The sequence below is a fragment of the Gymnogyps californianus genome, chromosome 4, assembly GCF_018139145.2.
Source record: "Gymnogyps californianus isolate 813 chromosome 4, ASM1813914v2, whole genome shotgun sequence".
NCBI lineage: Eukaryota > Metazoa > Chordata > Aves > Accipitriformes > Cathartidae > Gymnogyps > Gymnogyps californianus.
In genome coordinates this window covers 17255339-17280208 of record NC_059474.1, presented here as the reverse complement: position 1 = coordinate 17280208, position 24870 = coordinate 17255339, and the positions used below count along the sequence as shown (strand labels likewise).

The 24870-nt window shown below is 37.4% G+C and overlaps 1 protein-coding gene across 2 annotated transcripts in view; it reads left to right on the top strand.

Annotated features, from left to right (window-relative positions):
• The first annotated feature begins 266 nt into the window (after window positions 1–266).
• TAPT1 (transmembrane anterior posterior transformation 1) overlaps window positions 267–24870 on the top strand; it is a 49247-nt gene continuing 24643 nt past the window's right edge. Inside the window, exons 1-5 of one of the 2 annotated variants that reach the window (XM_050895396.1) lie at window positions 267–507; window positions 5310–5440; window positions 9589–9707; window positions 14563–14586; window positions 22651–22813. In XM_050895396.1, the coding sequence (XP_050751353.1) occupies window positions 267–507; window positions 5310–5440; window positions 9589–9707; window positions 14563–14586; window positions 22651–22813 (678 nt within the window). The remainder of the gene's footprint in view (window positions 508–5309; window positions 5441–9588; window positions 9708–14562; window positions 14587–22650; window positions 22814–24870) is intronic. The other variant, XM_050895397.1, reaches the window with a different exon arrangement.

Sequence of the window (24870 nt, the reverse complement as noted above, 5' to 3'; positions counted from 1 at the left end):
AGACTAAGCTTCGAGGCCGGCAGAGGAAGGCGCCGAGAGGAGGCGACACTTGAGCGCGGGGAGTCCCGGCACCTAAGCGGTTAACGGCGGCGGCGCCGCGGCAAGATGGCGCCGCGCCGGCTTCGCCCCCGCCCGCCGCGCCGGGCACTCGCGCGGCGGCCGGGCCGCGCCGCTGTCGCGCGGTGATGAGTCACCGCCAGGGGCGCGGCGCGGCGCGCGGCTCGGGGGCGGCGGGCGCGGAGCGGGCGGCACTGCTGGCGGCGAACATGGCCGGGGTTGCCGACGCTGCTGCCTCCGCCGCCGCGCCGGGCAGCGGCGGGGACGGACGGCGCGGCGGCGCCCCAGAGCAGCAGGAGAGCGGCCGGGGGGAGCCGAAAACTCTCTGGGGGAGCAGCGAGCCGCGGCCGCCTGCCGCCGGCCCGGGGCAGCCGTCTCCGCAGCAGCGAACGGAGACGCTGGGCTTCTACGAGAGCGACCGGGGCAGGAAGAAGAAGCGGAGCCTCTCGGGTGAGGGGCGGTGGCGGGTCGAGAGGCCTCCTCCCGTAGGCCGGGGCGGGTGGAGGGCAGCGAGGGCCCCCGGGCTGGGTTGGCCCCCACGGGAGACCGGGGTGGCCGTGGCGGTGTTGCCCGGGGCGGGCGGCGCCTCCGGGGCGCGCCGCCAGCCCTGGCTCCTCACAGCGCCGCCCGGCCCGGCCCGCCTGAGGGGCCGGGCTGGGTGCCTGAGGCGGGGCTGAGGTCGCCGCGGCCGCCCGCCTGTGCAAACTTCGGCGAGCGACTTCGAAAAGTGCGCCGGGAGCTGGCGGGCCGGGGGAGCGGCGTCGGTCAACCGCTCCGGTAGCAGGGGCAGCCGGGGGGGGGGCTTCCCCGCCGGCCGCGCTGCCTCTTCTCTCCCTGCCCTTGCGTTTAGTCAGCGAACTCGCCCGTGTCAGTGAAGTAAAGCCCCTCGGCGTGACTGGTTGTGTCCCTGCTTTCCACACGAGCACGTTCAGGAAGAGGAACGGGGGCAGTGAAGTCCCTGTGCCCGGTTACGCAGCACGTTAACTGGTAATCGTCAGGAGGTTTTTAAACAACACGGGCATCATCCATCGAAGTGTTGTACACTGAAGTTGAAACTCGGGTTGTTAGGGTTGATACCTGCCAAGGAGCGACTGCAGCGAGCGCGTCGCGCAGCAGTTTCTGACAGGAGCGGAGCGGTTCAGACCTGGGCCCTGTGTTTCCTGAGCCCCACGGGCCGGGAGGGCTGCGGGCTCACTTAACTTTCTTGCTGAAGCACGAGAAATGCTTTGTCGTCTTAACGGTTCTTATTACACACACATAGGTATGAGTACAATAGTCTTTGCCTCTACTACTGAAAATAATGGTGCTGTTAGAGCCTTGAAGTTGTATGCAGATTATTAGAAATCTTTTAAACTAAATGGGGTTTACTAACTGAGGATTTTATAGGGAAAAAGAAGGGAAAATGTCATGGCCTTTGCTTTCAGTCTGCAGCTGTATTTACATTTACACTTGAACTGGTTATTTCAGGTATCTACGGAGTAATTTTTGAAAATGCCCTGCCTTTTTTGTGAAAATTGTCACTCTGTGGCAGGGTTGATTTAGTGTTGTAAGGTTATAAATAACTTTATTAGCACCATATTCTTAATTGAGAAGCTTGCTGAAAATCTGGAAAGTGCTCAAAGTGGTGTTCAAATTTCCAGGCTTTCTACCTCAGTGTTGGCTTGAATGTGATACCGCAGGTCTTATCAAAAAGAAAAAAATAGGAATTAGAATTTAACTTAAATAATTTGCCAACAATTAAATGCTTTCCTTCTGAGTTTGACGGGTGCTGTGTCCGTTTCTGATGTGTTACGTCATAGGACATGCAGCATCATTGACTGCAGTTCTGCGGTGTTGATGAAACTGATGTAATTTCCATAGTTGTAAGGAATTGGCTTGACTGTAGTATCATGAATTGCTTTGTGGTGAAAAGAAGAATGGTCAAGATACATACTGATGTGCCTGAAAGACAGCTGAACAAATAACTTTTTATAAAGTAAGGAAATTGTTATTGGGGCAGGGAATCCCTAACTATTTTCCAGCAATTGACTTTAAATTAAAAAATAGTTAAAAATCATTGGCGCTGTCTGACTTTTCAGGACAAGAAAACGTTAGAAGAACAGGCTTCTTGATAGAGCAACTAAAAATTTTAACTCATCTAATGGTAGCAATATGTTAAATAGTAGATACAAGTAGGTTTTTTTCACAATGGTAAAGCAGGACCAGTACTGTACAGAGAAGTTGTTTAGAGGAGAAGGAAATACTTTAAAAAAAAAAAAATATTGTGCTGTTTTAGTCTTGATTGATTCATTTGAGTGTTTATGGAAGAAGTGTGTATTTAGGATTGACGGGAGTGAAGTGAGTGCCTGGAATTGTTGCATTTAGGATTAAAGTTATGATTATATAGTGATAGAAATTTATTGAGGTGCAGTGCATTTCGCATTTGCACAAATTTTCCTCTCCATTTCTGGTTAATGGTTATCCTTTGTGTAGCTATGCATTGAAGTATAACTTAGGTAAATCATTATCTTTTTACCTTGAAGGAATTAGTGATCTTTTATGTTTTGAAGATGCTTGTGCTTTTCTGTCCTGAGGTGGGGAGATAAATGAGAATACTTTAAGCATTAAGAGTATGCTATCTGAACAGTTTAAACTTAGGCCACAGTCTAAAACTTTCTGACTGCAAAGGAGGGAAATTTGAAGTAGGGAAGGAATTTGAAGTAGGAATTAGAGTGTTTACTTATTTTTAAAAGAAAATGGTGCTTTGATAGCAGAATTAAGCTGTTTTTCAAATGATTTATTACTCTGTCCTGCTTTGGTGTCTCGTGCTGTTCTTTTCCTTACTGTGTTTTTCCTATGGGGTCAGCTACTGATCCGTTTCACAGCTGGCACGGAACTAGGGCTGATGCTGGGTGGCAGTAAGTGCTCAGAAAGGCGGTGGCTGAGCGACTGTGTGCTTCACTGCATCCCCTGTCACTAGAGAGATTGTTTTGCAGTCACAGTCTGGAGCTGGAGTATTGATCGACCTCAGTCATGAGGAGTGATTATCTATTAATATCTAGGGCATGGAAGCCTAGCCAGGTGGAGGAAACTTAAAATCATCTGTTTTTCAACAATAGGCCCGTGAACCAGTTTGTGTGAGGTAAGAATGAGTGGGAACAAATAGCTCATTAGTTAGAGCTGAAAGGGACCCTTAAGGGACCAGTAAATTACTCCATGGTGGTTGCCCACATGCATGTATTTACTTTGCAGGAGATTTCAGTTGTTTGAGATGCATTATCTTTAAGTTAGAGAAGGTTGGTTATCTGACGTGGAAGAAAATACACCCGGGCAGTTAACAGAGCAGTTAATTTGTGTGTTTATAAGTGAGATTATCTCTTCTTACTTTTAACTTTTTAAACAAGAAAGAATTGGGAAAAACAAAAAAGTTACAAGTGATAGTGTTACAGAGGAAGACTCCAGAAAACAAGTTTGCAAGAGATCTGAACAATGATTTAGTGGTCTGAACTTTTGCCTTATTTCACTGGAATGAACTTTGATTGAAACTTTACATGTAAATATTAGTTTATTACTACTCATTAAACTACATGTTGGTTTTGTTTGTTTTAAATACCTTTAAGGCTTACGGTGGCTTTGGCCTATTTAATAGAAGTGGATCAGTAATATATAAATCATCAAAATCACTATCCAAACAAGCTCATACAGGGAAAAACTGTTCAGTTCACATAGTTTAAGGCAAATCATGATTTAAATGATTTATTAACAATACATAATTAATCAGCAGTCAGTGAATTACATAGCTGTGATCAGTATCAGCAACATGATAAATCACAATACTAGACATACACAGAATGTTAATACACCACTGCAAACTTCAAAATGCCTGTTTGTAATCCCCACAAGTTCTAATCACACTCAATACGTGTGCCGCCCACCCAAGGCAGTGTAGGTTATAAACACACCCTGCCTCTTCTGCTTCTTTTATACTTCTGTTTAAGCTGATTCCTTCTTTGCTTTAAAACTCTATGTAATTTTCTGGCTACTCTTCCAGCTAATGGTCTTCATCTTCAATGTGATGAATATTGGGAAGCCACTATCTCAGACAGTTTTGGGTGAACTCTTCACGTGTAGCATGTATACTTGCATTCCTCTCTTTAACAGCTGTTATCTAGGCTGTTTTACTAAGGGTGTGTTATGCAGCCTTTTCCTCCCCCCAAAAATGTGGTGCATTGTACCATGCAAGGTCCACCCCCCCACCCCCAGTAGTCACTAAGACTTTGGCTAAAATCTGAATTTACTATTTGTGAGCATGTTCTTGTGTCATGATAAATGCTCTGTAGCTTTTCCCCTATCTGTCTAGATAAGTGATTTCCGTCTTTTGGATGTTGTGTGAACACTGAGAGTTTCTATTTTTAAATGCCAATAATAACCAGAAATGTTGAACAACTTTATTGTAGTGTTCTGTCACTTCTGAAGTGTTACCAGGAGGTGGTAATGTCAGACCTTGTCAGTGAGTGTTGAAGCTCAAGCTCAACCTCCTTGTGCTGACAGCCTGAATTTTCATAATTATAATTTCGGATTTTATTTCCTTTTGCAAGACTACTCTGCACAAAGTCTTTTTTAGAAGCCATATGAGTTGACTAAACATAGGTCAGTCAGCCTTCGGCTTATTTACCTACAGGCATTAAAATGCAGAAGACCTGTACATGCTTGATAGCTTTTTGGTCTTGAAAGACTTCAGTCTGATCATCAAATGATCAGCATGCTTGTACTGTTTATGCACTGAATCACTTAGGATCATGTATCCATGAACATTTTGATCTTACAGAAAGTTATTCTTTAAAATAAAGAACAAGCTGCTAGTGTTGCTGAGAGAGAAAATAGCTTTTTAGAAGTCTAAAATAGAGCTTAGTAAATTTAGGAGGACTGTCAGTACATCAAGGATTAGATCCACTCAGCATACTGCATTCAGTGTAGCTGCTTTGAGTAATGTTTTGGAGAAGTGGGATGTCTGATGAAAATGACTGGCTGGGAGAAGTAGCTTGTTTTGTTTGTTGGGAGGCAGCAGGGGAATGGGAGAGCATAGGACTTGCTTCTCATATAGCTCCTTCCATACCAAGTTATTTGACATTCTGGTTACAATCAGCAGAAGTCTTCTGGGTTAGATGTGATGTAAATGAAACATGCAGCCAGTAACAAAAGCATAGCAGTCTTCTCACGCTTTGGAGGTCATGCCTGAAGTGTCTTCTGCTTGTGTGTGTTCCTGAATGTAGATCTTTCATTGCTGAGATTCATCAGTGCTGAGCTAACAAGAGGTTACTTCCTTGAACACAATGAAGCAAAGTACACAGAGCGGAGAGAGAGAGTATACACATGCATGCGGATACCAAAAGAACTGGAAAAGGTGAAGTATACTTTAAGATTTGCATTAAATTATTTAAAGAAATATTTATTTTTCAAACACTGTTGCTACTAAAAACGATTTAAACATCTATAATGATTTTCAGTGTTAGTAACTTAAACATTTATGTTTCGGGGGGTTTTTCCCTATGTTTTCTTGTTGCTGCTGGCAACTCATGTTATTAGCAGAGAAGGACATGACTAACTTTCAAGTCCAGATGATGACAAATTAATTCAAATATAAAGATGTTACTGATCCTTAAAGGAATAGTCAAGCAAAAGAAAACTTTTTACAGCAAAATGTAATTTTACATTTAAAAAAAAAAAAAATTGCTATTTTCATAGCCTTCTATTTTGCTTCTTGCCACTGTTTACTACATCTTCCTTCTCTATCCCAGTGCTATGGCCCTTCCTGAGGCATTCCTGCCACCTCCTTTATGTCAGCTTAGATATAATTCTGACCCTGCATGAGCCAATTCCAGTGCTGTAACGTAGAAGAGAGTTTTATTCTGGCTTAACCATTTTCATTTGGGAGGCAGCAGGAGTATGCTCAAGGATGACGAGTAAGGCAACATTGGTAATAAGGTTTGGCTAGGCTACAGTGTAACGATAACATTAAAAGCGGTATTCCTAAAACTCTCAAAACCTCTAGGGATGAAGTTACATGGTAGGGCTAAATCAATTTAACTTATATTGAAGGAAGAGTCTTGTTTCACTGTTCCTCCCACTTCGGTCTCCTGCCTTATGCATGCTGCTTGTTTTGCATGAGCTGTGGTGCTTGTTGGACCGTTCTAAGAGTTAATCAGCTCATAATTCGACAGTGAATGTTTCACTTTTCTTGCTCTGTTTGTTCTTTGCTAGGATAGTGAGCTGAATTGCTCAGCCAATATTCTTGAGAATCCAGAGCCTATGCAAGGGCAGAAGGGGAGCTGTATAGCTTGGGGTAGGGGTAGAAAAATGAAAGAGCAGTGGAGGAGGGAAGGGAGAATAGGATTCCTTTGTCAGCAGCACTCGGGTTCCCCCTTCAGTATCATTAAATTCATCCTTGGACCATGATGAGACCTGGTTTTACAAAACTAAATTCCCTGTCAGTTACTGCAGAAAATCACCGTATGAAGGAGACTGGGGTGGACCTTTCGAGACGATGTAGTCCAAGCCCTTGCTTAAAGCTGCATCACCTACAACAGCTTGCTCAGGACCAGATCCAGTTGGGCTTTGAACATCTCCAGGGATGGTGTCTTCACATCCTCACTGTTTACCCATTCCAGTTTACAGTAGAATATTCCAGTTATGGTAGAGTCACAGTTGAACAATATAGCAGTTCCAGATCATCTCCGTTGTAATTATGCAGACTATTACATGCTGTCTCCAAGCCACAGAAATTATTCTGAAGGATCATCACCATAGATTTCCAAGAAAACTTTCAATGTGTAAGAACAAGTGAAGGGCAGCAGTCTTTTAGAAATAAGGTTGATGCTGTAAGTGCTGAAATTGATGGTTTTTGCATGGTAAATCAGACTTCAGTCTGTACTTTGAATATGAAAGAATATGAAACTGAGTAATAAGCAGGTAGATTTAAAAAGTGATAGTTATCTTTTTACAGAGAGATGATGAAATAAATTTGTTAGTTCTTTGCATGGGCTTAGTCCAGGTTAGTATATATACTAGCTATATCAAATTGAATCATACTTGTTGAAAAAATTGAAAAAGTACGATGATGAGCACCTAGACAGCAAACTAAATAGTGTACAGATTATCACCTATTGCAGGAATCACTTGACTGTGTAATTCAAAAGTCTGCTTAGTTGAAATAAAGCATGTGAGACACTAGGAAAGGAAGAGAAGAATTTTCTTAAAGGCTTGTATTGTTTACTACCTAATAGTATAATTACGGACTAGGAATGAAAATCATAATCAGGTAGAGTGAGAATAAAGTAGAGTAAATGTATCAAGGCCTAATCTCAGGAGATATTCTTTAACATGCACTTATTACATGCACATAATTTTAGAGTGGGATGCGATGTTAAAAGGGTAGTGGTGGTGTTGTTCTGAGTACCCCTTTTTTATTTAGAGAAGCTAGATAATTTGCAAGATAAACGCTACTTCCACTCGAGCTTTTTTTGCAGTTTTGGTGGAAGCTCTTCATTGTAATAGGTTATTTATACTAAATGAAAAGGTGGTCCCTATTCCTGCCATCTTAAGGGAACACTTGTCAATTGATCTCAAAATTAAACTTTGTGCTCTTTTGCTAAAATATAGTTATGATGATGGAAAAGCTCTGTAAGCATTTCTGTTAGTTCCTCAGTATCTGGAATGTAGCAGCAAAAATAATGTTTACAGAAATGCGTGGAAGGTTCACTGCTGATTATATTTCAACGGGTGCATATAAGTGTGCAAGTGCAATGTAGTAAAAAATTAGGAAAATGAGGACATTAAACAAGAATTGCAAATATTAACATGAGCTTATAGAATGTGAAAAACTGTGATTACACTCAGGCAGAGAAAAAATCTGTCTAAATCAAAAAGAAAATGCAGAGTTGTTATCCAGGTTATAAAGGTGCCCTGAAAGAATGCAGGGGCAAAATGACAGGCTATCTTTCTATTTTGCTTTGGAAGATACATGTTCAGCTCCAGTCATCCTCAGTGCTTGGATATTCAGCACCTGGTTTAAAAGCTAGCAAAGAAATAGGTAACTTAATGGCATATTAAAATGCAGTGCATAAATTCATCCATTATTTGTAGCCACTGCTCCTGATAATTTTGAATGATAACTCTCTGCTGAAATTTTAGAAAATGGTACTAGAGGTGAATGAGTGAATATCAAGGAGGAGACCTTAATGTCATGATGGTATTGAAGTACAGACTGCAGAATTGGTAGAAATAGTGTTATAAGGGAAAGCAACAGCTCAGAGATGACAGCAGCACTCTTCTGCCTGAGTCAGTCATCTTGTGTGGCTTGCAGATAAATGTACTGGAGTGTACTCTGTAGGATTGCTTTCAAAGTTACAAGGATGCATGAGGAGTAAGAGTGAGAGAAAGGTATGTATTGGTGATATTAGCTCATTGGACATTGAACTGGCTGTTGCACAAGCTGACAAAGAAGGTATTTTGAAAGGCAAAGAGATTGTGGGAGATAAAAGTAATTTACTTGTGCTTTGGTTTACATGCCCCCCCCCCCCCCAAAAAAAAAAACCCAGTGTCTTCCTTTCCCATCAGCAATACATACAACTTTCACATGTAAATGCCTATCTGTCATGGATATCTAGGCCTGCTTAGATGTTGCTAGTCTTAATTGTGTAGCCAGTTAAGCTTGCCTTTTTATGTGATTTTCCTTGCAGGAAAAAACACTAGCTTCTGGTCTGACAGAAGCATAAAAGCATATGGCTAGAGTCCCATTCAGGTAAATCTTAGATAGATTCAAAGAGCAGATAAAGAAGGAATGTCATGTGGGGAGAGTCTGGTATATAAGAGCTTTTTAATCGCAGAGTTTATGTTTAGTTTAATTACCATAGAGTTGCTTGGCTTGTGGCTATAATGCAATGGCTTTAACTGTTTCTGTAAATTAAGGATAAAGCATTTAAACTGAGGGCAACTGGAAGTTTACCTCTTCATATTTTATATTCTTCTTTGTATGAAAAAGGTGGATATTCTCTGAAGGAGAACTACCACAGCTGTAATTAGCTGTGCAATAGAAAATTAACGAGGTAAAAAAATTTTGGGGGGGAGGAAAAAAAGCATATTAAAAAGGAGGTAGGCAGAAAATGGCTGTACACATGTACACACAGCTCTACATTTTTTTTCTAAGGTTCAAAACATTAACTTTTGTAACCTTAGAGGAGAGTCACTAGTGGAAAATGAGCTACAGTTATATCCAAGTGCAAGTCATCTGTTCAATAAAGACTGAGTTCGGTGAGCCATGGAAGTCTGCAAAAGCCTTTGCTGCTTAGACCGTGTGGTGCAGAATTTTTGCTGAATAGTCTTCCAAGTGCATAGCATGGTATTTTTCTTACAGTTCAGCTGATTGAACAAGTGAGTGTATTGTGCTTATTTGGTTAGACTTATGTAAATGTATTTTTCATAAAATAATTCTTCATAAACTTTTTGTAACTTTATAAGCTACTAACATACTTCTGTTTTATTTTTGTAATTTAGTTGATGTTTTTTGGAATCTTTTTGTGCCTGGATGCTTTTCTGTATGTATTCACCCTACTTCCTTTGAGAGTTTTTCTGGCAATGTTCCGGTTCATCACTTTGCCTTGCTATGGCTTACGGTAAGTTGATTCAAGAGAAAGGTGTTGATACCCTTAAATAATGTTTCTCTATTTATGCGTGTGCTTAATTTTGTCGCCTTGCAGTGCCATTTGAAAGACTAATGACTTCTACTGTAAAATAGAAGTTTTGGTCTAAACTAGCCAAAGCAAAGGTGTGTGTGGGATCTTTAAGCTTTGCCACTAGTCACTAATTGTCATCGTTGTTTACTTCGGACACAACAATTTGGTAACAGCACCGCTTAGGCATATTCAGGTTAGTAAAGGACATAGATGTAACCTTACCCTATAGTTTTGTTCTTTTAACTAACATCTGTTTGAACAGTGTTTGAAGATTTCTTAGACTTGAGTTAATGACTTGGCTCATGTCTTTTGATAGACTCTTTGACACTGAAACAAAAGTTTGATTTTTTTACAACAAAAGTTTTCCTTATTTCCACAGTAAACTTTGCCCAAAAGATCCCTGTATAAAATGTGTTATTTTCTTTCCTTCAAAGAATCTTAGAGAGTAATTGGATGGGACTAACTAATCAGAATAGTATTAAGAAGTTTTAGATCTTAACCCCTTGCTTTTTTGTTCAGATCAATACTAAGAAGTAGTTGCTAATACATAGGATTTTTGGTTTGCCTTTCTGGCATAGGCATCAAAAACTGGAGAGAATTAATTTCCTTCATAGAAGTTACTACTTCACGGTAAAGCTGATTATGTAAGTCTTAAGTGTAGCATAAAAGAAAAGGAGTATTTGTATTGATGTTGTAATTTTTTCTTGAATAAATAAAGACTTCAGGGTTTTCAGTCTGGATTTCCCTAAACTTGAAGTTGATTTATGGTAGCTGATTTTTTTTTTTTAATTGAGTTGCTTGCAATTGCATTATCAATAGTCTTTTATATGTGAAGTGCTTTTAGATGCATAGTTTAGAATGTATGTTCTGATTAGAGCAAATGCTAGTCTAGTTGCATAAGAAATAATATTTTGAAGTATAGTGTTAAGTTGAAATGTTTGTACTTTGGTGATGCTTAACATAGGCACTAGGTGGCAGTCTCTAATATTTTATTGTGCTGTTAATTTAGAGCTGAATCTCAGACTTGCATTACGTTAAGAGAGTTTTCCTAGCTGTGTAAAAAATATGACAGCTATTTAGTTTTAGCCTGATGACAAGTCAAATTATGTGCCTATTTGTAAATATCTGTATGGATGCTATTGCTAAAATATTAAAATTCAGGTAAATGTAATGGATTTTCACCTGTCATTTGGATCTTACCACTTTTTTCTGTTTAAAAAGTATTCTTCCATGTTTATAAACTCAGCTTTGCTTTTGACAAACAAGTTTTCTGCTCTTCTGAAATTACAATTAAAAATTTGAAAGACCAGTTGCTGGTTTTGGGTATTGTTCTATATACTGAAGAAACGACATTGAAAATACCATATACACTCACACGTGTGTGTGTGTGTGTGTGTGTATGTATACGCACCTGCAGTGTTAAAACTTAGTCTGCTTGCTTGACAGTATTTTTAGTGTGTGAGGCAGGACAGAATCCAGTTTAATCAACTTGACTATGTTAACTTTAAAGTGTTATCAGGTAAGATGCAATGAAACTGAGATTATCTTGAGTGAAGAAGGCTTTATTTTTGTAACAACTCCTGAAGCAATTTCTTTTGTCACAGTTTCCTCAAATGTTTATGGAATTTATTTCCCTAGAATCTCTTTACTCGTTCACTACTTGAGGCTTTGTCTAATTCATTAATGTTTTAAAGTTGGTGGCTTTTTACTGAAAGGTTCACAATTCATGTTTATAGTATGTAATGGAACTTTTTCAGATGTAATGGTTCTTATTTCCAAATATTCAGAGCCTGCACTTTGATTTTTGGGTTTTTTTGTTGTTTCTCTAGTTATGCTGATTTGATTTGTTATGAAAAAAAAGATTTGGGATTTTCTTCTAGCTCAGGAAATATATTTTTATGTGTTTGTAACAAAACAGAGTTCAATAGGTAAAACACATCTGTAATTACAAAAGATACTTACAAAGCAGGTGGCTGTTTATCTTTCAGCTTGCTCTTCCTCACAAATGTCAAGAAGGTGTTGAGAGACATGACTAGTTGTTATTTGAACCTGCCACATCATATTCCATTCTGTGTAGTAAATAAAAGTGCTCCTCCCTTCATCTTGACTTTTTTCTCAACATCTCAGTGAAGTGATTGAACAGTGAGTGTTCCGTCTCCCTTCGAGTTTACTCTTCAGTTCGTTTATTTCCTCATAACTCTTTCTGCTCTTTTCAGTGTAGAAAAAGATTATATTACCTGTTATTTCTTTAAAACAATAAAACAACATTCTATGTGAGATGGGCTAATTCCTGTCTATGGTATTGTGTGCAGTGCTTAAATGTAGGGGGAGTGCTTTATAGCCTCTTCCACATGTTTTAATATTCCGTTTTACAGAGCTCTGAAAGGGAACAGAGAGTAATGTATCTTAAAGATATTTGTTTCCTTTTTCTGCCTAGACAGTATAAGTGTAAGCTTGACTGCTAAGTCTTCATTCCTCATCACTTGATCTTTCCTTTTGAGTCAATTTAGTTCTGTGTATTTGTCAGAGCTATACTGGTGTTAACATAGCTATTTTAGACTCTAAAACTTCGAAAACTTCGGTCAAAAGAATCCAAGATTCTGTCATTAAGTAAACTAAACTGCTGGTTAAATTGCTGTGGTCAAACTGGCAGAGGCTGAATCATCAGATTGTGGTGGTTTTGGCAGGTGCAACTTCATTACTGCTATGCTCTGTAAATAGCAGGGTGCTCTTAAAAAAATTAACAAACACTTCACAAAATTAAATTACATCTTCCGAAATTACCAAAAAAAAAAAAATCTGCTCTGCTGTATTTTCTTCCAAGTCGTGGAAAGAAGTCTTCTAAATTATTCTCTTCGGATCTTGTAAACTGCTCTCATTTTATTAAAATATTATTTGACAACATAAAAGCATGTACTTTGCTGGAACAACAAATCTAAGGTAGGGAGAGAAGTGGACCTGGTGGAGTTCGCTTCAGAATTACAGTCCTTGATGATAGGTTCCTAAAACTAACTCTGCCTGTTGTTGAAACGTGTGGTTTCTTTTTACAATTCAGACACTTTTTTTTATTAATACCTCAGACCCTGAAATTCTGGGCAGATTAATATCTCTGTTTTGAAACACTTTTATAGAGCTAACTTTTTGTTTTTCTTGAAAATATGTTGCACGCCAATAAAAGCTCTTGTGGGAACGTGGAAAAGCTCTTCTGTATTATTTGAAAAACACCATGATTTGAAAGCTAAAGTTGTATGTTAGTGAAACTGATGGGACTCCCAATTTAATTACACTTAAAGGCATTTTACATCTTGTCTACAAAGCAAGTAAGGACTTGTTATGGCAAGTGTGACTTTTTTTTTTCTCCAAATTCTAGTTTTCTCAAGAAAATACAGAAGTTGATTATGAATTTTCTTATATGTGAAGACTGATTGACAAGAACTTTACATTTCTTCTATGTGGAAATAGATATAGATTATAAATATGTGCTCTGTGTTTTTCTTTTACTCTGTTCTCTTCTCCCTGAAATAAGTGAATTTAGGTCCTGTCAGCAATAACATCATTAAATTCAGTAGTATCATATGTACCTCTTAAAATTCCCATTGCCCTCCTGTGAAATCGTAGATTTATACTTTTTGGTAGGAAATAAATAGAACAGCATTACTTCAAGAAATAAACTGTAGAAAGAAAGTATCTCAGGAAAAGAACCACAAACCAAACCAAAACAAACAAATATACTGGCATTCTTATTATGGACATTATTTCTTTGTTCATATTATCAGGTTAAGTAAATTTGAACCTCTGTTGCACTCTTATTCCCAAGCCTAATTTTTTTTTTTTTCATAAGGGCTGTAGTTGTTAAATACATAAACTTCCTATTGTCTGGTTAAGTTCATTGAGAAAGTAGTGCACCTGTCCACCAGAATGTGTAGCTTTCTACCAAACAAAAAAAAGGCAGGTGCATTCAGTATTTTCTGTAGTTAACTCTCAGATCAAGTACTCCTTTCTCCTTTCCATAACAGTGCATAGTGTAGCAACATTACAACCTTCTCTTTCTTTCTTTCTTGTAAATCAGACCGAAGGGAAGAGCACTTTCACTTCCTTTATAGGATGGAATGTGGTGTCACAGGGATTCCTCCTTGGTGAGTAAATCCTGATTTTCTTTTTCCTTCTATGCTGTCAGCCAAATTCACACACCTACATGTAATCAGTAAAAAGACTGATTGCAAATGAATAGTATAGCTAAATTAACCAACGTACTTCAAAGGAGAAACCAACACTTAGTTTTGATAACCAACACATGAAATTGATTCAATGCTGTTTATGGTAGGTGTATTTTCATATGTAACTTGGCATCACTGTGGAAATAGGTTGGGATCTTATTAGATTTGAAACATTTTTTACATAGAGTGCCTGTGGACCAGTTTAGCCCGATTTAAAATAGGTGTCTTGGAAAAACTACAGCCCCTGCTGTACTTAGTTTATAGTGTCTTAAGCTTTTTACATTTATTCTAAATAACGCTTCAGTCAGGTTCATAGCTATATTTTTGTGTGTACTTCAGGCAGGTTTTTTTGTAATGCTTAACGCAGTTTTGAGGAGTTCTGAAAGTTCATTGCTGGGTACCTTAGTATTAGACTTGAAGTTGATTCTCTGCATAGTAAAATACAGCACTTTAGCATATGTTCATTTACTGACTTCAGTTATAGTTGATTCTGTTATTAAAAAAATAAAAGCTTAATGAAAGCTAATTCTAGTTGTCACTTATTTGAAACCTCATTTTTTTTATTTATTTCGAGACAGCTCTCATCGGGGCCTAACAGCAAGGTTGGTTTTGTTTCATTCTTAGCATGGTCTCGTGCTGTGTTGTGTGCATGTAGAGGCTTTTTACTGTTTGAGAAATGAAATGCCATCTAATCTTGGCAAATCCAGCTCTCCGTATGTTGGAATTCTTCATTTGGGACATATTTTCATTAGCACTTGGTCTGTATATCTCACAATTTTACAGCAGTGAAGTCCTGCATACTGTAAACTGTATCTCTTTAAAGTCTCAAACTGGATATTAGATTTGATCAAAATAGCTTTTCTTCCTGAAGCCAAACTTAATTCCAAACTTGAGCATAACTGTAGGAAAATATTTCTAAGAGATCACTTTGCGCATTTTGAAAATTCTTAATGTGTAGCTATATGGGCAAGTATGCCCTTCAGACAAACTTGCTTGGATTTTGTTTTCCCTGACATCTTTACTTAGTATGCTAACAGGAAAATATCCCCTTATGTGTTAATCTGATCGTTCTTGTTAATGCTTCATATAAGATTAGAAACTTAAAATACCACAGTTCATTAATGAAGGATACATTGAAGGATTAAGACTTTGATCAAGACTAAATATCTATATGTAGAACAAAATCCCACAGTTCAGTTTCCATACAAGTATATGTGATGTAAAAATGGAGAAAGAAAAGATATCTAAACAAAACATTAACTAAACCCACCATTTCAATAACTGAAATATATTATTAATTAATGTAAACCTCAGTGGATGTCTATTTCAAAGAGTTAATATTGAATAAATAATACAGTTAGAAAAGGTTTGCTGTAAAATACTTGCTCAAGCTTGTAACCTCAGTGCTAAAACTCTTCTTCAGTGCATTATTAGCCAAACAATAAACCTATATAAATGAAAAGGTTTTTTTAATAGTGTGAAGTACAATAACATTTATAGAAATAATACTGTTTTCTTAAGAGTTTATAAATGTATATGTATGCAGGTGGTTAAGTTCATTATTTTATTAAGATTAAAATATCCATCTAAAGCATTATTGCAATGATAGTGTATTCATATCTTTACTGTATCTGTGACATTGGTATTGGAAATTTTGTCTGTGCTAACTGAAGGAGTAACTGTTTAGAGTAATCTGAATTATTTGGGTGAGACTGTATTAAAGAAACCAATTAAAAATGCAGTAAACTGTAAAACAAGAAAAATGTATTGAATTCCTGTTGCTTTAAAAAAAACCCAACCTAACAACAATCAAAAACCAAACAACTCTACAAGGTGACTGGAAAACCATATGTAATCAGACTAATGAAGAATTGAGGAGCACCAAAAAGCCTGAAAGACAAAAGTAAAGAAGTTGTATGATAGCATATGACAGTCTGTGCAGAGTTAAGTTTAAAATAATATATGCAGAGTGCTTATACATTGAATGTTAAAGTAATTAAGTACTCAGACAAGTATACTTGTCTACAGATTACTTTGTATACAATATAGTGAAAACATTGTGCATTTCACAGTGACAGTTGCTGAAAAGCATACCATAGAGGACTGTAGTGAGATTTTTTTTTTTTAGGCTTTTTTTAATACAGTAAGAACAAATTCCTGTTTGTCCTGGGGTGCATTTTATGTTCCAAATGGTTTAACCACTTTAAATTCAATAGGCAAGGCTTATTAAAACACTTAACACTCGATCTTGGTTTTTTCGGCAGTCAGTCACTTAAGCAAACTTGTGCATTAGCTACTTGCGATTTGTAACATATTAAAGCCAAATATCAGTAAACTGTGATTTATTTTTAATAATGCTGTTCTTAATGCTAAGTAACTTTAATTGTACAGCTGTTGGAACAAAAAAGGGATTGGTGGGGTAGCTGCCAATGCACTGAAAGCCTTGAGCTGTTTTGCTTCTTTAATAACTTAAAGGAAAAATACTGTGAAATCCAGCATGCTGTTCAGTTGAAACAGTCACAAACATATATCGGTAGTGTGACCGTTGTATGGTCATAGCCCTTATGAGTGATTGAACCTAATGTTTTTCAACCAGTAGATGGAAACAGAACTCTTATTACTATATGAAATGTGGATCATGGCCTTTTGAGTATGGTATCAAATAGACATAGCTTGAAAAAGACAGTCAGGTCTTTTAAGTTCCTTAAACTTTCACTTGTCTAAGGAGATTGCTTATGATGAACACTGGTTTTCACACCAAATTTTTCTTCATTGGGTAGCTGCTTTATGTATATCTTGAAATAAGTTTGACTCTTAATTTTGTAACGCTTAAGAGTAGATTTTCTTACAAATGTCACAAGTAATCATGAAAAAAATTTAGGTGGTTGTTGTTGTTCCTAAAATGTATAGAACAAATTTGTGGGTAGCCAGAATATTTGGTACTATTCTAATTTGATAGTATTTTAATTTTATAGAATAGCAAAGTAATTCTTCCTAACTCTTTATAAGGGAAGTTGCTTGTTTTTAGCTTTCTAATGGGGGAGGACATACACAGATCCGGTGGTTTTCTAAACAGAGGAAAGACTTGGATTCACGCTTTCTAAATGTGTCTCAAGGTGGACAAACCATAAACTGGAAAGTTTGAAGCATGAGTATTAAACTCTGGGCTTACGAATTGTGTTGAAAAAAGTAATTTTTTTTCTGTAACAGACCGGTTTTCTGAATTCCTAGTTCTTGGTTGATGTCAGTCAGTGCACTGTATAAATTTTGCTGTAGTTTCACTTTCAATTGCCTCAAACAGTGTGATAAGCATTGAGCTTGGCATGCTTCTCCTTTTGTTAATTGACTGGGCTGAAACGGAAGCATGTGGTGGAATAGGGGGGTATAGTAATAAGGCTTGCACATCACTTTCTTACATTAAAATGAATAATAAGCTTGTATATCCCCTTAAGTGTGCATTTGTATAATCATATTATTTGGAGACAGAAGGGTTTGTTTCATTGGAGACTTTCTGTCAGTTAGTAGATGTTAATGGTAAAGGTAGCTAAAGGCTGAGGAGTTTGAACATCTTGTTAAGTACATGCTGTAGAATATTGAAGTCCCTGCATCTGTTTTTTCTGTGTTGTCTTAATTTGCTAGTGAGTGTTACAGTGTGAGAGAGTTTATCTGTAGAGGAATACTTGGATTTTCACTCTGAATTCATGCAGATTGAAGGATCATCTCATGTTTAAACAGCTCAGTGTATTCAGCGGTAGTAATAGTAAAGCAATACAAGATTTTATGTAGTGGATAATAGAAAGAATGGATAAGCCTTAGTCTTTACTGTTAAGGTACTTTGATGTTTTATGAAGTTTAATTATAAATTGGATTCCTTGGTAGTCTAGTCTGTACAGCCAAATGTGGGAACTCGAGGCTTAGCATAATGAAACCACTTGTAAAATTCTGTAAAGAGCATCTTGGAGAGCATGACTTATAGCAAAGATCTTAGAAGTAATAATGGAATAATGGCAGAAAATAATTAGGTGAAAAGACAGAAATTGTGTATTTTAATAAGGCACATTTGAAGGACAGCCCAAATGCCCTGAATCCGCATATTTACTGGTTTATGAGATGTGAAAGTTGTAATTTAAATTATATTTAGCTATGTAATCAGCCAAATTGTGAAACAATTCACATAACATTACTTCTGGAATCCAGTAGGATATTAGAGGAACTGCATCTTGTACAAAGGCTCTCATGATACTATCTTTTAAGAGCAGTGTTCACTAAAGCCAGGAAAGTGTTAATATTTAATTCACTTCTGCAGCATCACTGTGTGCCTGGGATAGCTTTGAAGGAAAAGACCAACTGATTTCTATAGAAAGATTGTATTGCTTGCTGTTTTGTAACCGGAATGATTAAATATAAGATAGTTGTTAGGCTCTTTATTTATTGTTCTCCTTTTCTCACTCATGAGAAAAAACACCCATAACTAATTTTCGTGTGAAATCTTTCCCTCTGTGTTCTGTCACACTTCATGCACAGCTGTAAAAATACAGTCTTTTGAAATGAGCTAAGCTTTTTCAACTTCTTAAATCTCTGTTCAGTGGTTTCTAGAGTTGTACAGTAGCTCAGTATCGTCTAGTTCGTACCTCTTGGCTCACTACTCTCAAATAAGATATTGAAAGTATTATCAGCGCCATACTACATATTTCTTGTTTGTTTCTTGACCTTTGTATAGTTGTCATAGCTTGGACGATACCGGCTTTTTTCTTTGGTTTTTTGAGATTCTGTAGTACTCATGATGCGGATGAATACAGCATTATGCATTTGTATGTGATATTAATCACAAGGTCTGATTACTTAGTGCTCAAGATTGTTCTGAAAGTACTTTCCAATGTTGGCACTAACTGTGTAGTTACTGGAGACAATGAGTAGAAACACATATTGAGAAAAATGAAGGCAGAAAGTGTAATGGGTGGGCTAAGACTTTTTATGACAGGCATAAAATCACATCAGCCTGTGTGTGTTATATGTATTGAACAGTTTAATGCGAAGGATAGGAATGATTTGTGACAAATACAGATTGAACCAATGTGAGCCTGATCATATACTAAAACTGCAGTGTTCAGTTCTCACTGAACACTGACTACGTCATTTCATAACTGCAGGCTTTGCAGGCAGTTCTCTGTATTTGCCAAAAGGTGACAAATCATTAGACATAATCCATTTACTTGATTTCCTTGTCTTTGTAGGAAATAATTATTCCTATCCCATATTATATGCAGAGCCACACCTCAAAATCCTTTTGTAAATGTTATTAGCCAGAGCAGAAGAGGATTCTGCTGCAATAAAAGTGCTTTTGTGGATTTATGCAGTAGTCATGGTTAATCTCTCTCAATCGGAAACATGTTAGTTGTAGACCATAGATTACTTGCCTAGCCAATATGAAGGGGTCTTTCTTAGTGAACAATGAAAGAACACTGGAATATATTTTAAATGCCAGGATCTTCTTACTCTCTTCACTTTCTAGAAGGCAGTTTTATGTACTCAGCCTTTGCAATAATCCCTTGTACTGACTAGGGGTTAGAGATGCTGACAGCTCTTCTGTCATCAAACCGAGTATATTGAAACTGTGAGGATATTTTTGCGACTTCTTTTAAAGATGTATTTTGAAGAAGTTGTCACAGCATTACTGTTGGTTCTGTTTCTCATGTGGATGAGAAGCACAACTTTGAATAGAACATTAATAGAGTGTATTTTTAGTTAAAATGTCAGGAAAAAAATGGAGTGTTTACTGCAGTTTTTTCTAGATACACAGACTACTGAGAAACTAAATCCAAGTCACTTTGCGAGGTAAAATTCTCTAAAAACATTATTTGAATGTACTCTATTGTACAAAAGCTTAATTCCTATAAGGCACAGCAATCAAATGTAGTTGATCTGATCCTTTTGGGCAGCCTTTGAGTTGAATCGTAGTGATATTCAGTTTGTTCTGTACACAGCATGTTCTCAAAATATCTTCATCTTTCCAGTGTATAGGATGCTGTGTGCAAGTTTGGATGCACCTTAATATGGCATTATTCTCCTCAGTTAGTTTTCAGAGTTGAGACTACCTTTAGAAGAGCAGTTGTCCTCTTGAGTGTGTGTAATCTGTTCTTAGAGTTTGTATTCCCCTGTGATGGTTGCTGTCTGCTTTTACATCTGCTTCTACTGAGTTGGTTTTACTCAAGGGAGTGTAGTCATACTGATAAAAATCAACACAAGCAGAAGAGTGATAGGGTTAACAGTACAGAATAACTGCGACTTGTGACTGTACTGGTGGTTGAGCATCTTTGATGTTATTTGTAAGCCAGAAAACCTTTAACATGATAATTTTCAGTCTGTATTGATTTGTGGACATCAAAGCATTTCCCCGTGAGAATCTTTCTGGACTGCTTCAGAAACTTCATAAACAGGTTCTGCTTACTAGTGCATTTCAACAAGAGACCATCCCATTGTAAAAATCAGTACCTTGCCAAACTTTTAAAACATAGACTTTTGAAGTTGGTGTCTCTTTTGCTAGTCAGGTTTTCTCTACCAGGTACTCACTACTTCTCTAATGATAAAGTAGGTGTTGGCTGGAAGAATGAAGATGCTAATTTTCTGAGTAACAAGTTCTGATTCTTTTTCAAATGCTAAGACCTGGCATTACTGTTGTGGAGTAATAATACCTTTACTAATTTATCCCAATCTGTATTGTGGAGTATGAGTGTTGGCTGGGGGGCTGGTACTGAAATGACTCTGAGAACGCTTCCAAAATTGAAGTAGGTTGGAGAAAAAGGAGCATGCTGTGTTACTCAGCATATGAGTGGTAATCATAATCATAGGCTTGCTTAAATCCTATAAATGTTTCAATATATGCTAATATATTTAAATAAGTATAATCATTTAAGTCAGATGTAGTTAAATAGGGCAATAAACTTTCAAAATGTAATTTTGCAGGTTGGAGAGAGTGCATTTTTGTGTGTGCGTCATGCAAGGGCATAGTCATAGGTTCTTTAAGCAGCAGGCAAATACTGGATGTGCTGGAAAATGGACACTTTCAGTTTTCTTTAAGTTTTTAAACTGGTGTTTTCAGTTAAAAGTCAATTTGGGGGGGAAAAAGGGAAGAAAATTCACTGAGGCTTTTTGTCAAGGACTTAGTCTGGTATAAAATGTGGCATGGTTACTGTTACTGGATGACTTCTGAGAGCAAGAAAATGTCTCTTAGGGTGAGAAAGTCACTCTAAGCAGTTCTGGTGTGCTGGACCAGGTTGAATTCTATTATTCAGAATAGAATTAATTTTAATACAGATTATGCAGTAAAAGAGCAGTTACTCTCTGTTCAAAGTGTAATACTGTAAAACTGAGAGTTCTGGAAGCTTTCTCACTCATACTCCTAGAATAAGCATGATCTATTTGCCCATTGTAGAATGACACTGTGTGGTTCCGTGAGTGTTATAATGCATGAGTGATGTCTTCAGGGCTCTTTTCTTTTGAATGGAAGACAACAAAGAAGCCTGAAGTATAACAGTCTAGCTCTGCTGTTGTATTTAAGTAGAATGAGTCAGGTAGCTGGGATTTTTGACTTGTCTGCAGGGTCTGTAGAATGTCTTGACTCCCAGAGGTTATAAGTAACTGTTCGGATGTTTTTTAAAAACAGCATGAATTTTTATCGACTTCAGTTTTTTTCTAAATGCGTTACCAGTTTGTGGGAGCATTGTCTAATCTCTGGATAACCTAGTGATTTAAGAATACAGAAAACAAAAATTCATAACTTGCATTCTGCTAATTGGTTCCAACTTTTGTGAAACGTTAACTTCTGCAAAAGCTTTTCAGTGTACATTAAAAATAAATACGTGTAATAGAAATTATTTCTCTATTTTTTGATATTTAATTCTCAAATAACCTTTTGATTTAATTTGAAGACTGTTAATACTAAACTAAGTAAATAGAAAAGTAAATACTGCCTTGCAATCTCATTATGCTCATGACTGCTATTGTGGCAATTGAGGTAAAGCTATTTTCTTCTGTAGTTTTAATTTATAGGATGAAATTGTGTAATGATTCATTTAGTGTTCTGGGTTACTTGTGGGACTATAGATAGAAAACTTCTGCATTGGTTCAAGATCAACCTCAGGCTCTGATGTCAAATTGTTTGCATTTACTGCTGCAGAACTTAGAGTTCAAAGAAGATATGGAATTGCATTTAGAACCTGTTCCTCGGCATCTGGTTCATTATACTAAAATTGAAGATGACTGCTTCATTTCTTTTGGTTATAGCAAATACAATTTCTGTAACTGTGAGGAAGTCAAAATGATAAGTAGAGTTGGCTGGAAGAGGGAAGGTAAAGTAAAAACCAAAGGGCATGCATGCGGAAGATTCTTAACAAGTGGGAGCTCTTACCCAACAAATACAGTATTTTAACTAAATGGATGTGGCAGATAAGAGAATGTGATCCTCTTCAGGAGTGTGATCTATAAATGTGTATTACGGTCATGGTGTTCCTTATGTGTTGGAGTGAGGGGCAGGGGAAGGGGCAGTAATAAACTATACTAAAATATATCCTTGATTAACAGCTTCTGTAAATTCCTATTGACTTGGTAACATCTGTATTTTGTGGGTATATGACATTTAGTGGAACTTTTTGCCCTTTGTATTTCAGTGATAGACGTTTGCTACAACCTGCTCAGGTATGTGACATTCTCAAAGGAGTTATATTGGTCATCTGCTACTTCATGATGCACTATGTTGACTACTCTATGATGTATCATCTGATAAGGGGACAGTCTGTCATAAAGCTCTACATCATCTATAACATGCTTGAGGTAAGAATGTTGTCATCAGAATATCAAGCATGCTTTTTCCAGACTAAAATATTGCTATATTACAGTATTTGTACTTAGAATATGGCACATCTCATATTCTCACAGATGTGCACACACCCATGATAATAAGCCTAGATGCAGTGAAGCAGACAAGTTGGTGAAAAGTTTTGTAGATACTGTTTCATATTGCCTAGTTCCTGGAGCTTATTAGTCAATGGAGTTGAATGAAAACTGAGAACTGGAAATGGAAGAAGGAATGTCTTAAACTGGAATGCAAGAAGTGGAATGAATGAGGTTTTGAACTCATTGAGAAAAGTAGAAACTATTGATTTGAAATAGTTGTAAGATCCTGAGAGAGAGCAGAGAAGGAAGATGGTAGAAGACATGGAATTTGGTTTTTAATTCTTTATTATGGAGGTATAGCTTTCATTGTATGCAAGGACACATGTTACTGCTTAACCTGTCTCAGTCCTGGCTAGCAGACAAAAGCTTGAGTACATAAACAATAAGTTGAATGAATATAGTGAAACAAGAAAAGGAAATTCTGTTTTGGGAGGTAAGATAAAGAGAAATTCTGGGGGAAAAAATTGTTTCTGTTTTGTTATTAATGTAAAGCATGAGATTTTTAATTGCACTCCTATGATCAATGATTCACAAAGTAAATAATGTTTTCATAGCTACAATCTTATCTCCATCCTGCAAATATAGGACATATTAGGAATACAACCTCTTAGAAGGACTTAATCAGAGCTTTGTACACAAGAGTTACTCTACTAGGATTCTGGGGTCTCTGAATAACACATTAATCCTTGTTTCAACATCTGTTGTACCTTTGTTTGAAGACTGCTAAAACAGGGCTACACTTTGTGCAAAATCTGAATATTTTGTCTAAAAACATTTGTACTTTCCTCATAAAATACGAAAATATTGCATAAGGAACACAATTCATTATCCTAAGTGAAATAAATATCATACAAGCCACCTCAGTTGTTTATTCATAGGGTTTTGTTTCCTTTGATTTTAGATTTCCTGAAAAACATGTACAAATATTAAATTGGCACTGAGTTACTATGCGGATTTTAGTTGTGTTGGGCAATATTCATCCATATATAGTTCCATAATCTGTGAGAGATTATCACTTATTAAATAAATCCACATGCTCAAAATAGTAATTTCTCTTTATGTCAAGACTACTTCAAGTCACTTCTCTTAAAGCTGAGAAAGTACAGCACTATGTGCTTACCACGTAATTTGAAGAGAGACTGCAGTGTTTGCTGTGAATTGGAAGCCATGTGCAATTCCATTTTGAATGAAGAGGATAAGAGTTGAGTTTCTTTGCTATGTTTGGCAGAACCAAAAGTGTGTGTCTCAACTAAGAAGTGCTGCCCAAGTTTCGTTTCTTTTTTTTTTTTTTAGGAAAGGGGGAAGTCTGTTAGCACTCATAGTTATTAGAAAAATTACATTAGACTTTGAAGTTGGTATTTAATTTCCATGGTGTCTCATGAAACCCAACATGCCAAGCAGAGGGCATGTTTTTTAAGGGGCTTTTTTACTGTGGTAGGTTGCAGCCACAGTATTGGCAGAAAATGTAATGGGATCCCACTGAAAGACTTGGTTGATAGTCAGCTTTCAACAGTTTGAATATTGACTTGCTTAGACTACTTCGGTGAATTTTGTTATAAGTCTCTGCTACTAATGCAAGCAATGCTTTTAAAGGAACTGTTAAATACGCCTTTTTTTACGTAATAAACTTTACAGTTTCACAAGTTTCCAAAATAGGAAGATCTTTTTAATTTAGTTAAATCACTGAGCAACAGAGATGTTTACAATGTCCTAATGTTTTCGGCTGTTGTCAAGTCCAGGGAATATTGTCCTGGACAGATATGAGGAATGCAAAATCTTCAAATTATGTGCTGAATGCTCCAGATAGACAGCCTAAGGGGAGCATTCAGCACATTTGGCTTAAATGACACTTTTCTTTTTTAGATTCAGACCCACCGGCTCCTGCTCCTTGTGAAGCCCCAGTGTGCGTTATGCTGGTGACAGCACTCACCATG